The sequence below is a fragment of the Gossypium raimondii genome, chromosome 10 (assembly GCF_025698545.1).
Source record: "Gossypium raimondii isolate GPD5lz chromosome 10, ASM2569854v1, whole genome shotgun sequence".
In the NCBI taxonomy this organism is placed as follows: Eukaryota; Viridiplantae; Streptophyta; class Magnoliopsida; order Malvales; family Malvaceae; genus Gossypium; species Gossypium raimondii.
Genome location: NC_068574.1, coordinates 10,691,193 through 10,704,564, shown reverse-complemented (window position 1 = coordinate 10,704,564; position 13,372 = coordinate 10,691,193). Strand labels below are relative to the sequence as shown.

Below are 13,372 nucleotides of genomic sequence, written 5' to 3'. Positions count from 1 at the left end.
AAGCTTTAAACATGATGAAATAAAATTACAAATGTGTTTAGAAGAGGAATTGAACCTAGAATTTTAAAATGAAATCATTATTATTAAATCATTTAACCCAATGAGCTAATGTATTAAAAATATTAATTAAAAATAAAAAAAGCCTAGAACAACATGAAATAAAAAATACAAATGTGAGTAGGAAATGAATCAAACTCAAAATTAAAAAATAAAATCTCTAACATTTAACCATCGAACAATTTATTTTGTTAAAATAAATCAGAAAATACATCTTAAAGGGAAAATGTGCATGCTTTCCTGCCAACCGTGCAGAAAACACTTCCAACTGGATGTATTTTTACAAACTCTCTCCAAAATCGATCTATTTCTCTAAAATTACAAAAATCGACCTAAAATGCAAAATATGACATATATATAACCAATTTAGCCCATCTATACAGTATAAAACCTACCAACGACGGATTTCGAATGGGACATCTATTTGTAAGAATACTTTCAAAATTTTAAATTGAATTTCAACTTTTACAAAATAAAATCAGAATTTTTAAAATTCCTTAATTTTAGATGACTTTAAATCCTCTTATTCTACTTTTTAATAGGTATTGATCTATTGTACTGGTTATCGAATCGTCACTTGGAACTTGCTAGTCAAATTATTATTTTTAACTTAACAGCTCCGTGACTTAAATAAAAACTTTTGGATAGTTTAGTGGACTTAAATGAAAACATTTAAATAGGTAAGTGACAACTTTGTAACCTTTTGAAGTTGAATGACCAAAATATAAACTTACTAATAGTTTAGTGACTTTGGGTATAATTTATCCATATTTTAATAAATACAATAATATGACAGATCAAAGTCTACCAAGAGTCTCTATTATGTAAAGTTTCTTTTAGTTCTTCTACTAAAATGCATCAAATTAGTTTTTATATATTAAAATTTATCCAAATCTTGACTTCCTTATAATTTATTGTTAAATTACTAAAATTTAAACAAAATATATCAGATTTACCCATAATTTGACATGATCCATAAAAAACCCAACCGTGTTCGAATTTTGTTCAGTCACATAATAGTTCAAAACACATTAACTTTTTAAGGGATGGTATGGTTGGATTTTTTTATGGGTAGAATTTGATCATGAATAAATAAGTTGAATATGATATATTTTATCTAAATTATGATCAATTTAACAATAAATTATAATAATTAATAATTTAAATAAAAATTTAATGTACAGTGACTAAAATAATAGTATAGGCTGGGGGCAGACTTTTGACCTATTTTTAATATTATTATTTCCCTTTTTTTCACCAAAAAAAATATCATTTGAAAATCGGCAACTGGTCAACTCCAAACAAAGGCGGGCATAGAATTCTAGATAGAAGATTTGCGTGTCTGGAGCTCTACCATCTTCTCCTTAGCAGCCCTTTTTGAAAAACTCAGTCTCCAGCTCTGAATTTGATGATAGAATTGGAGGGAAAGAGATAATGTTAGCAGTTGAGCCATGTCAATCTCACTGTCCTGCCCACCTCACCACCATCTATCAGCTGATATAGTTAAACTGTAGGCCGAGGGTTGACTTGTTGAGCATACTCGCCGTCCCTCCCTCCCTCCTCCGCCTATCTTTTATTTGCCACAACCCCAAAATCCTATCCAACAACAACATTCATCGCTGCATCACTTCAACTCTTGCCTTTACTCCTCTTTTCCTTTTCCTGATCTCTGTTGTCTCTTTGGCTGCCTGCAATAGCCAATTTTTACTATTCCTTTTCTCCCTTCACCTTCGTCCAATTCTACCCACTTGGATACTTGGCAAATTTGATCCCTTTTTTGTTTTACTTTTATGATTTTTTTTTGTGAAATATAACTCCAATAATGAAGGAGAAGGCTGAGCCAGTCCAAAAGCTATATACAAGGATGCGGTTATGGGAATTCCCTGATGAATATGTGATCGAACCCACCGATGGCTCTTCTGCTTCCTCCTCCCTTTCGATTAGTCTTGTTGATGCCTCAATGAAGCTCATTGGTGGGTTGTTTTTATCTTGTCTATCATTCTATGCCTCCCTTTTCAATATTTGCTTGCTGATTTACTGGACCTATTTATCTCTTTTTTAGATAGTATTCCAGAATGCAGCTCTTTCCGTGTTCCTAAGATTCAAATGATTTTTGGAGTAGTTGGAATGCTAAAACTTGTAGCGGGTATGATAAATTTCTGATTTTCCTTTATTCTCTGTTCAGTTGGTTAATTCAGACAAATGGTTGTAGCTTTTGTTCATCTTGATAATTTCTTAAGGCAGTTCCATGAAATGAAAAAAAAAAAAAAAACGGGGACCTAATTGATCAGTGAAACTGTAGTGCCTGATTAGAGCAGTTTTGGCATATGGATCTAGAATATCAAATGGAGTTGAAATTAGTTTTCTTTTCTTTTTCTTTGTATTCTCTTGTCTGAATTGGCCCTGTGGTTTCTCCTATAATTTTAAAGTGTTAAATTTTATGTTTAGGGTCTTATTTATTTGTTATAACTGAGAGAAAATGTGTTGGATCTTACTTGGGGCATCCCATCTTCAAAGTTATATCCTTGAAGGTTCTTCCCTGTGTTCATTCGGTTAAAAACTCTACTCCGGAACAGGTATATTGGCTGTTTCCTCCCTTTTTCTTCTAGAAAGCTGATTATTAATTGTTTAACACAAGAATCTTTTATACCAACTTCGGCAGAAAAAGATGGAGAATGAATTTTCTCGGCTGCTAAAAGTTGCAGAGAGGACTACTGGACTCTATTTCTCTTATGACACCAATTTAACACTGAGGTGAACTGTTGTATCAAATTAGACCTCTGTATATATGCATAGTTAGAACAAATTTCTTTCTAAAAAAGAATACATCTCAGCCGAAACAGATTTTCTGTGCACAACTGCTTTTTGAGTAATGTCTTCTCAATGCAAAACTTCCATCCAAAGCAGTTTACTTAAAGTCTCCACAGTCCACACTACCAAATCAGCCTTGTATTTGTACTGATAATTGCTAAGAATAAGTTTATAGGCCTTCAGGAGATATTAACAATTACACACACACACACACACACACCCCTTTTTCATTTTGCAAATCTTTTTTTTATATTCACTTTGAATATTCTATTTAAGTTGAAAGTAAGGGTTATATGATTTGGTGCACTACAGTACTCAGCGATTATATGATCTGGGAAATGAGTCCAAAATGCTTCCTCTATGGAGACAGGTAAATGGTTCATTTTTAAAGTAATTGATACAAATATTGCTCCCCTTATTTTCTAATTGTAAGATTATTAGATGATCTGCCACTGATCTCAAACAGCTTTGCTTTTATGGTAGCCTCTAGAAGTGCAGTGTTAAATTTTCATTGATATTTCCATTTAATTCTTCATTGCCACTAAGTCACTAAGTAAAGGGACTTTTCCTTGTCCCCCAAAATGTTTGCCACAGGCAGAACCTAGATTTCTTTGGAACAGTTATATGTTGGAAGCACTTATAGACAAGAAGGTTAGTCTTCTTTCTGAGTAGCTTTCCAGTTTCATGCAGCAGTATTCTGTCATTTAAGTCTGTACTTGCTAACTACCCTTTTTTTTTTGGTTCTGTGGCTGCAGCTTGATCCCTATTTGCTTCCAGTTGTCCAAGGGAGTATCCTGTATGGAACTATCAATTCCAGCATTTTGTGGCATGAGAAGTTCTTATCTCATTTTTTTAACTAATTCATTATTGTTGTTGACTTCTCGGTCTTTCAATTTGAAGCAATTCCTTAACTGCTAATCAGGCTTTCATAATTTCCAAGCAACTATTGGAAAAGAAATTGTAGATGTTACACTGATTGCTAGGAGATGTACAAGGAGAAACGGTACTCAAAGCTGGAAATGACTTTTCAATGTCTTTTAGCTTTCTTCATATACCTTCTAAAACTACATTTTTCTTGAGAAATAAGGTCTTTTGCTATAACTTTTAAATATCGTTTCTGGTAAGAGGGGAACAGGTCCAGTTTTTGAATGATATGCAAAATAATGAAATTCTAGGGCAGATTCTCCTTCTCTTACAAACATTTCTTCTGTGTCGTTCTTTTATTGGTTAACTTTCATCGTTTATAGGAAGCATTAACTAGCAGGATTGTCCATGCACTTTGAGCTTGGTGGAAAAAGGAAATAAATAGTTTTTAAATGCAAGTGCATCTTCTTAATTAAAAAAATTTTGGCCTTGTATAGACATGCTAGTCTTACTGTTACTACTTGTATCCTTTAAAAGGAACCCGGATGTGGAGAAGAGGAGCTGATTCTGAGGGGCACGTTGCAAATTTTGTGGAAACTGAGCAAATTATTCAGATTAATGGGTTTACTTCATCATTTGTTCAGGTAAGTAGGTAGCCAGTCAGATCTATTTTATTCGTTATGCATAAAATGCAATAGTATCTGGTCTCCTTTCCTGTCCTTAACTTTTCTAGAGAAGTATCAAGCAAAGATATATTGGCCTTAATGCTAAATTAAAAGATTACTAGTGAACATTCGGATGTGTAGGTTACACAAAATAGAAAGAAATGAGATTGTCCAGTGATTATGCATCTGAATGTTGGAATATGCATCATATCAACTCCATCAGGGATTTGAAAAGTTCACTACATGAAGTGGCTTGTACATGTTCTGGTGTGAAATGAAAGCAAGTAGTTGAACAAAATCAGATAACCTAAAGATACTGCATTTGGAAATCCTTGGGTTTAAATAGGGGCGTATTTGCAAATATGCAGCATCCATGTTATGAAGCCCTCTTTGTCATATTCTTTGACTTTTTGGGTCAGATTGTTATAGATCCCATTCCTTATTTTTCCTTTGCAGGTTCGGGGGTCAATACCATTTCTGTGGGAGCAAATTGTTGATTTGACTTATAAGCCTAAATTTGAGATTGTGAGACCTGAAGAAGCTGTAAGTGTCTTCACTTATTGCCACTATTTGAATGTGCACCTGAATTCTTTTCTTCCTTTACCGACTTCGCAGTATATGACATATTATGCAGCCACAGATAGCCGAGAGGCATTTTCTGGATCTGAGAAAAATGTATGGATCTGTTCTAGCTGTTGATCTTCTCAACAAGGTGAGCAGTGGTTGATTAATGGTTTCCAGTATGCAATTGGACTTTATTTTTGCAATCAATAGTAAGTTCTCTTACTAAGTGCATCAAAAACACCTTTCTGGTGACATGCTGACTTTGTCTGTGCAAACAATGAGTTGTTCACACTTTGTATGTGCCTGGAATATGCATGTGGATGAATGGAGGGTTGAGTATATTTTTTTCTGAAGAAATTCATTCTATTTAAAATGTTTGGTCTTGTGCCACTTTATTATTACCAGCATGGAGGTGAGGGACGTTTAAGCGATATGTTCTCAAATGCAATGCAGCCCATAGTTAGTGAAGATTTAAGGTCTAGTTTCTTTCTATCTAGTTTCTTGTTTCTTTGTTTTTGGTTTTGGATGTGGTTACGTTTTATGCAAAGACTGATCATGCAGATATCTGCACTTTGATTTCACTAAGATCTGTGGACATGTTCATTTTGAGCGCCTTTCCTTCCTCTATGACCAAATTGCAGATTTTCTTGTGAAAAATGGGTATGGTTTTGTAATTGCACTTTTCTATCATGTACAATGTCATAACTATTCCTGGAGTAGTTTTTATTCCATTGCTTATGCAAGGATAGGTTTTGAAATATTATTTCCCTGGTTAGAGTTATGACACTGAAATATGCCCATTAATATTGGTTTTGCTTTGTCTGAAACTGATAGGTACTTCTTGTTGAATGAAGAGAGTGAGAAAATGGAGCAACTTGGAGTTGTAAGGACCAATTGTATTGATTGCTTAGACCGCACCAATATTACACAGGTAAGTTAACATAAACTGGAGATATATTTCACATCTTGGCTTTGTCTATAGTGGTAAACATGTAGCAGACATTTTCTTTTCGGGTAGCAGCAAATTTATGCTTAATGCTTACCTGCTGTGACAATTTCAACTCCCCTGTTTTAACCTCAAGAGTTACCTTCATTCAGGGAGTGCTATGGTTGTTACGCCTATGAGTAATACAAGATATGTCATAAGAAGTATTTTAAGTGCTAGAATGAATTCCACCTATTATCATATATACTAGATGGCTGTTTCTGACATCTGAAATTGCTTATTGTAACTAAATCAATGGCTCTTTTAAGTTTAGAATTTGATGTATGAGGACTATCTTTTCGTATCTATGTTGCTTTTGTTGTTTAAGTTGCAATATAGATCTTTCTCTCTGAGACAGATACATACTCAAGGAGAGGTGTATGCAGACATGCATGTAATTACATGTTATTCTTGTTTACCACACTGTGTCTGTTCTTTTCTTCCGTAACCATGCTAATATATGTCTGCAGAGCATGATAGGTAGGAAAATCTTGGAACTTCAGCTCAGGAGGATTGGGGTTTTTGCAGCTGAAGAAACCATTAGCTCACATCCAAAGCTTGATAGATGCTTTAGAATATGTGAATATTGCCATTTCTTATGCTAATAATTTGCTTTCAGTTGATATATATATATATTTGTTCAACTGCTTTCAATTGATATTAATTCTTAATGTATTGGTACTCAGTATATTGCACATATCTATTCGGTTTCCTAGCATGTAAACTGAAATTTACGTTAAAAATCTTTGGACATATATAGTGTGGGCTAATCATGGGGATGACATAAGCATACAATATTCTGGCACTGCTGCACTAAAAGGAGATCTTGTCAGGTACTTTAAAAGTTGAATGTTAATGTATATATTTAGCAAATGTTCTGAGGCTATTTTAATGCATCTTGGTAGAAATAGCATTTTGTGCTCAAATTTCTCTGCGACAATGATCTTTGCTCTATCCATGATTGCATAAGACATTAATGTTCTGCTCTACCAGAACTTATTCCTTTTGGATTGTAGGTCTGGTCAGCGAAGAGTTCAGGGGATCCTTAAAGATAGATATATTTCCTTTAAACGCTATTATTTGAATAACTTTTCTGATGGAACAAAACAGGTACAGATACTTCGTTTCTTTAAGTAATACTTGCAATCATTTGCAGAAAGGATAATATTTCTAGCCTTTTGCACTTCACGACTGTCTATGAATGTTTGGGATGGGGTGATGTTAATGGTTTTGTTCTTTTCATACCCTTGTTCAAATGCTAGAAAAATCTTTTATATCTATAAGTGCCGGTTGGTTGGTATTCACATCAAACTTTTTTTGAGCATATCTATTTCTTGAACAGTCATTTATCAACTTGTAACTGATGCAGCAGCTCTTTGTTCACTTGATGTTGTTTTGCACTACTGTGACATCCTTTCTTCTGTGATAATTTTCAATAAAGATCCTGACTTTCTCTAATTTAATGGTGACATGCATGAAGGATGCGATCGATCTCCTCCAAGGACATTACAAAGTCTCTGTAGGAGGGGATATAACACCTCCATCTCAAACAGGAGGCCTTGAGGCTATAGCTGTAAGACAAACGACATTTGAGTTTTAAGATTTAACTGTTTCATCATGATGTTGCTGAAATTGTCTCCATGCTGTTATGCTATTTCTATAATCTATCTTTACTTAATAGCTTTAGCTGCTTGAGATCTTAAGTTAATACATTCTCTTTGTGCAGTCCTTTCCGCTAGCTTTGTGTTTGGTATTGATAGGGTTGTTATTGACAACAATGTCATTGGGGCAAGGTGAGTTGACTCGTGCTTCTTCTTATGATTATCAAGTAGCAGGAAACACTGATTGACATAAATAAGCTTTGTCATTCATTTTCTGCAGTTGGAAATGATCCAAGACATCTGCTTTTCTCAGTTGTGTGGGGAAGCATTAGTGTTGGTATTGCATCTTTTGTTAGGGCCAAGGGCAGGATTTTCTGTAATCGGCCTCGTTTACAATTGCATGATAAACCTGGGTATTGATACACACATTTTTTATTCAGCTATTTTTATGTACTAATCAACGTACATAAGTACTTTGTTTTTTGGGTTCAGAATGTATTATTTATTTCATTTTCCTTTGTTTCTCCTTTTATTATTAATGTCATTTCACATAGTTGTATTTATTTCATATGTTGTTTTACCTTTTTAAATTTAATTTTATGCTTTCTAATATATTTTCAATTTATTTATTTATAAAATAATATTTATTTTAAATATTACTTACATTAAATATGTTATATGTTATTTATTTTGAATTTATAAAAATAAACGCGTTTATTCACTTGCAAGGTAGGTGAGGAAGAAATCTACTATTTATAAATGATTAATTCAAATTTATTTAGATTTATTCCTATTAAATATATATTTTTATTTAATGTTTATTAATTATATATACACTTCTTTTATTTTGTTGACCGGTGTAGTTGAGCTTAATTTATATTTTAAATAAGTTTATCTTTTCAAACATATTTAATATTTTTATTTATAAATTTGTTTTATCTTTTCTTTTTGTTTTAAAAATAATTACCATTTTTATTAGAAAATATAAATAAAATCTGAAAGTTTGATAAAAAACAAGCACTTAAATATTAACTGAAGCTTATTTAAAAAGAAAAAGAAAAATACCCACACACTCATTTTAAGGTTTAGGGTGGGTTTGGATGGGCGGTTGGGTGCGGTACGGTGCGTTTAGCGTACTTTTTATCTCACGCTACAGTGTCGCTACAGTATTTAATCTCACCGCCACCGCTGTTTTTACACTAACCGCAGGTAAACGCACCGCCCATCCAAACTCACCCTTAATGAAAAATATAGGGAGTCCCCTAAGAATTATTTATCAAGTGAGTTTCAAATTATCTTCTTCTATTAATTGTTTATTTTTCTTCATATTTTTTATTTTTTCTTCAAGGTTTTCCTTTTGCCAAAGTATTCAAGATTTTTTGAAATAATGAAATTTATTTAATTATAAGCTTATTTTAATTATTATCAAATTAAATTATATTCTAATGTTAGTATTATTTCTAATAAAATCTAATCAATGATATTACAATTCCTTTTTCCTTTCCATTATTATTTTTATTTTTTTCATAATTAGTTTTATGCAATTACATGATAAATATTTTAAAATTATATTTAATTCATTAAAATCATTCAAAACAAAACAATTTAAATTTTAGTGATAAAAATAATTAAAAAAGTGAAATTCAGAAATAAAATAAAATAGAAAAAAACCAAATGATATTTTATAATTCAAGTAAAATTTGAGCAAAATTAGTTTGATAATTTCAACAGTAGTTATATTTCTAGAGAAATAATTTCTGCTGTTCAAATTAATAGTTGACAGTTTATTGTTTTTATAAAATCTCATCGATAATAATAACTTTTCTTTTTTGAGTAAATTATACAAATGGCCACTTAACTATGTTTACATTCCTGTTTTGGTCACTAATCTTTAATTTTTTAATTTAGCCACTAACGTTTGAATTTGTTCCTTTTTGGTCACCCACCATTAAATTGATAATGATCTAATTGGTATCATAAAACATTTAGTCCTCAATAATTACATATTCTATGAATTTGATCCTAATTCTAAATAATTCAATAAGTTTAACCTTTCACATTTACAAATTCTATCAATTTGATCTTCGACTTCCTAACTAAAACTTTTAGTTTTTAAAACAAAGGCATTCCACACCTATAAATTTGTAAAACTCAAAAAAAGGAAAAAAAAAAACACCTTCTCCAATAAAATTAGGTGTTCTGAAGTAATGATATCCTCTAGCCTCACTAGATTAGATAGATCATGAACAACTAATCTAAAAATGGGCAGAAACAAATAAACTACTAAAAACAAAACATTTTGACATATGCAATAAAAAAGTGAAATAGTAGTCACAGTTTCCATTTTGCTTTGGGTTTATGGCATTAAATTGCATGTGCACATTGTTAGTTATACTCAGTAACATGAACCTAACATAATAAACAACACTTTGAGACTTGAATTCCCATTAAATCTATTCGAGTTAAAAAAACCGGCCTGCATAAGGTGTATGAATCAAAAAATCCAACAAAAGAATTACTATCTTTAGATCATCCTCAATCTTTGCCACTTAAGTGTAATTGAAATGGATTATCAAAGAATACATTTGTTTTATGGGAGAGGGTATTTTTTTTTTTTGATATGTGACAAATTTATAGATGTGGAATGCCTCCGTTTTAAAAGCTGAACGTTTTAGTTAGGAAGTTTGATGATCAAATTAATAGAATTTATAAACGTGAAACAGTTAAATTTACTGAATTATTTAGAATTAGGATCAAATTGATAGAACATGTAAGTACTGAAGACTAAATGTGTTAGTATATCAGTTAGATCGCTATCAATTTAATGACGGATGACCGAAATAAGAACAAATTCAAACATTAGTGCCTAAATTAAAAAGTTTTAAAGACGAGTGACCAAAACAGGAATACATGCATAGTTGGGTGACCATTTGTATAGTTTACCCTTATTTTTCCCTTTTTGTTTTATTTCTATGCTTTTACTTTTTATTTTAATCATTAAAACTTTTTAAATGATGATAATTAATTTATTTTGAATAAAAGTAATTTAATGAATTCATCTCAAAGTTAATATATAATTAAATTAAATTAAATTAAATTAAATATAATTTTAGAATATTAAATTTTACTTGAATTAAAATATAATTTGATTTTAAATCAATTAAAGATAATTAATAAGAGATTAATTATCTTTTATTTAAAATTTACTTAATAAATAAATTTTAAAAATATATATTTAAGAAATCTCGGAAAATAAGAAAAATGATTGTATAAAATAAAGATATTATCCTTCCCAATAGTTTAACGTCACATCAATAATTTCATCCTTAATTCAAGAGTTTCATTTGGACTTGATTATTTTTAGGATGAAAATGTTGAAATTCAGAATGAAAATGCTGATGCAACATTAAACTATTGGAAAATGGACTATTGAAAAAGAGACACAAATGTGAAGTTACTATTTTATACAATATTTTCCACCGAGAACTGTTACAAAATTATAAGAGTAATCTGAGAGAGATTGTGGACTTTGATTTGCTCTTCTGCTCTCTTCTCTTCTCCTGCCCATCCCTTTCTACTACAACCCAGAAGCACAAATCGCTCATCCAGGTTGATATTCAATATCTTGTACATACTAAGGATTGATTCAGCTGATCATATGTAAGTACTAATTATAGAATGTGACGAAACACATTGTGTAACTTAAGTGCCACTATTTTAGATTTTCACCGAGCCCTTCATCTCAGCTCATTTCCTTACAATAGAAATATATATATATATATATATATACATGAAAATGATGCAAGCTGTGTCGACATCTTTAATCCCTTCACTCATTTAAATCTTAAGGCTGCTCATTCCTACACCAATGTTAGTTTTTAGACTGTAGAGGTCTTGAGATTGAGCCAAGGATGTTGCAAACATTGCTGGGCAGTTGGTCGCTTCTCTGGTGAAAAATCCAGAAGAGGACAAAGGAACTCTGAAAACTCACGAGCATCACTCTCACAAAATTTGTATTTATCCACTAAATATCTATCAAGTGGCCTCAACTTGAGCCGTCGAATCCTCTTTAGATCCCCATGCCTGTCAAAATAATCTTTTGATCGACCTCCTCCAGTGGCAATCTGCTTGCACAAGAATAACAATCAGAATGATATTATAAACGGGAGAGGACATTATTATTACAGAAACAATTTCACCTTTCGAGGTATCTTTCCGAGGAGTTCCATCATGAGAGCAAGGTGATTCTAGAAACAATCCAATGAAAAATGTTGTTCTTAGTACAATGAAAAGGACATTAGAAAAGCAAGATGCAAGGAATAGTCATATATACCTCATCTTCGCTAAATCCTTGGCCGCTTTTAGGGGCAAACATCAATTCACCAGTAGCAAGCTCAAAGGCTGTACAAGCAAAAGACCACATATCAGCTGAAAAGGAATACCCAGAACCTAGTATGACCTCAGGAGATCTGTACTGTCTGGTTTGAATTTCATCGGCAAATGTTTTGTCAGCCCAACATGCATTCCCAAAGTCCACAACTTTGCACCTCATATCAATCCCATCCAGAGATTTTGTAACTTTTGGAGCTTCTGCTGCTCCTCCCATAGAAACTCTTCTAAGAGAGATATTAGCGACTGCTCTTCTTCCCCTTCTTTTCAATTTTTTCTCAATGATGTTCATGGTAGACCCACCATTTAGAGCACCCCCTTCAGGCCTTTCAAGAATTGGAGTCAGAGCAGATCTGACAGGATCCTTGGTAGGATCAATGGTGGAAAAGAGAAGAATATTTTCAGGTTTTAGATCAGAGTGGATTATACCAAGTTCCCTATGCAAGTAATCCAAGCCTATCAAAATGCATTTGCATATCTCCCTAACTTTATTCAATTCAATCCCTTTGTAACGAGTAAACTTGATTAAACGAAGCAAGCTATCACCAAGGAATTCAAGGACCATGCAAAGATGTTGGCCATTTGGGCCATTGTGCTTAAAGTGGTCAATTAGGCGCACCACACACTTGGAATTTGAGGGGTCACCATCAGCAATAGATAAAAGGAATTCAATCTCATGAAGGGCAGCTTCAGCAAATTGTTCTGCACTTTTCTGAATCTTTAGAGCAACGTATTTCTGATTAAAAAAAATATTATTGGGATGAGTATACTTTATTTTCTTGGTGGAGTTGTATTTTAAGGTTTATTCACCCTGGTTATTATTTCATGTAATGGTATGGTACTACAAAATATTTATATAAAAGGGTAAGAAGGGCTTACTGAGGAATGAGTATCGTAAGCGAGCCATACAGTGGAGAAATGGCCCCATCCCATCTTCCTTTGAGCAATGTAACGACCAGCAGCAAAAGGATCTCCAGTTCGAACGGCATGATATCCTCCTTTCCTGTATGAGTCAATTCCCTCGTCATCTTCCTCCGAACCAGATGATGAAGAACACGACATCTTCAATCACCCTTTTCCCTTCTTTCTCTGTTTATGATATTACGTACTGGCTTTCAGGTAACGTTGTATTCAACCCTATTACATAACAAGGGAGAGTCTGTTTTGGTTTATATTTCTTTTTCTCCTTTGAAGTTTTGGTGGTTTATTGGGTTGGGTCAGGTGCCTTCTTTTTTTAAAGAAAATGTTGTGTGGCTTTGAATAGAAAGAAAATAAGTATATATGTAAAATGGGAATGCAACAAGTTGTGGCTCTCCACCTTTTCCTGTTTTGTGTTAATTACCCATTTAACAATGTTGGGGGTCAAGATATCACAGTTAGAATCTCTGTTTTTTTTCAACGCTTCACTAACATTAATGATCGAATAATATAGCGGT

At 32.5% G+C, this 13,372-nt stretch overlaps 2 protein-coding genes across 5 annotated transcripts; one reads left to right on the top strand and one right to left on the bottom strand.

The window, feature by feature from the left end:
- The first annotated feature begins 1,333 nt into the window (after positions 1–1,333).
- LOC105777346 (phosphoinositide phosphatase SAC6) lies at positions 1,334–8,062 on the top strand. 4 transcript variants are annotated; one of them, XM_052622088.1, is made up of 20 exons: positions 1,334–2,030; positions 2,120–2,203; positions 2,575–2,633; positions 2,720–2,811; positions 3,181–3,238; positions 3,463–3,519; positions 3,624–3,657; positions 3,791–3,871; positions 4,270–4,376; positions 4,854–4,940; positions 5,032–5,109; positions 5,367–5,437; positions 5,523–5,621; positions 5,796–5,892; positions 6,417–6,525; positions 6,707–6,779; positions 6,963–7,056; positions 7,427–7,519; positions 7,673–7,739; positions 7,828–8,062. In XM_052622088.1, exons 1-20 carry the CDS (start codon positions 1,880–1,882, stop codon positions 7,965–7,967), a joined length of 1,731 nt encoding a protein of 576 aa, XP_052478048.1. In that variant the 5' UTR covers positions 1,334–1,879; the 3' UTR covers positions 7,968–8,062. The 4 variants fall into 4 exon arrangements, 3 of the variants coding, with proteins under 3 accessions (XP_052478048.1, XP_012456025.1, XP_012456026.1); XM_012600571.2 differs by having other exon boundaries at positions 2,506–2,633; XM_012600572.2 differs by having other exon boundaries at positions 1,881–2,030; positions 2,124–2,203; positions 2,506–2,633.
- Positions 8,063–11,010: 2,948 nt separating this feature from the next.
- LOC105774909 (uncharacterized) lies at positions 11,011–13,228 on the bottom strand. Its single transcript, XM_012597477.2, has 4 exons — positions 12,816–13,228; positions 11,881–12,672; positions 11,747–11,794; positions 11,011–11,671 (listed from the first exon to the last, which is right to left on the bottom strand). The coding sequence occupies exons 1-4, from the start codon at positions 12,996–12,998 to the stop codon at positions 11,426–11,428; spliced, it is 1,269 nt and encodes a 422-aa protein (XP_012452931.1). The 5' UTR covers positions 12,999–13,228; the 3' UTR covers positions 11,011–11,425.
- Between the last annotated feature and the right edge of the window lie 144 nt (positions 13,229–13,372).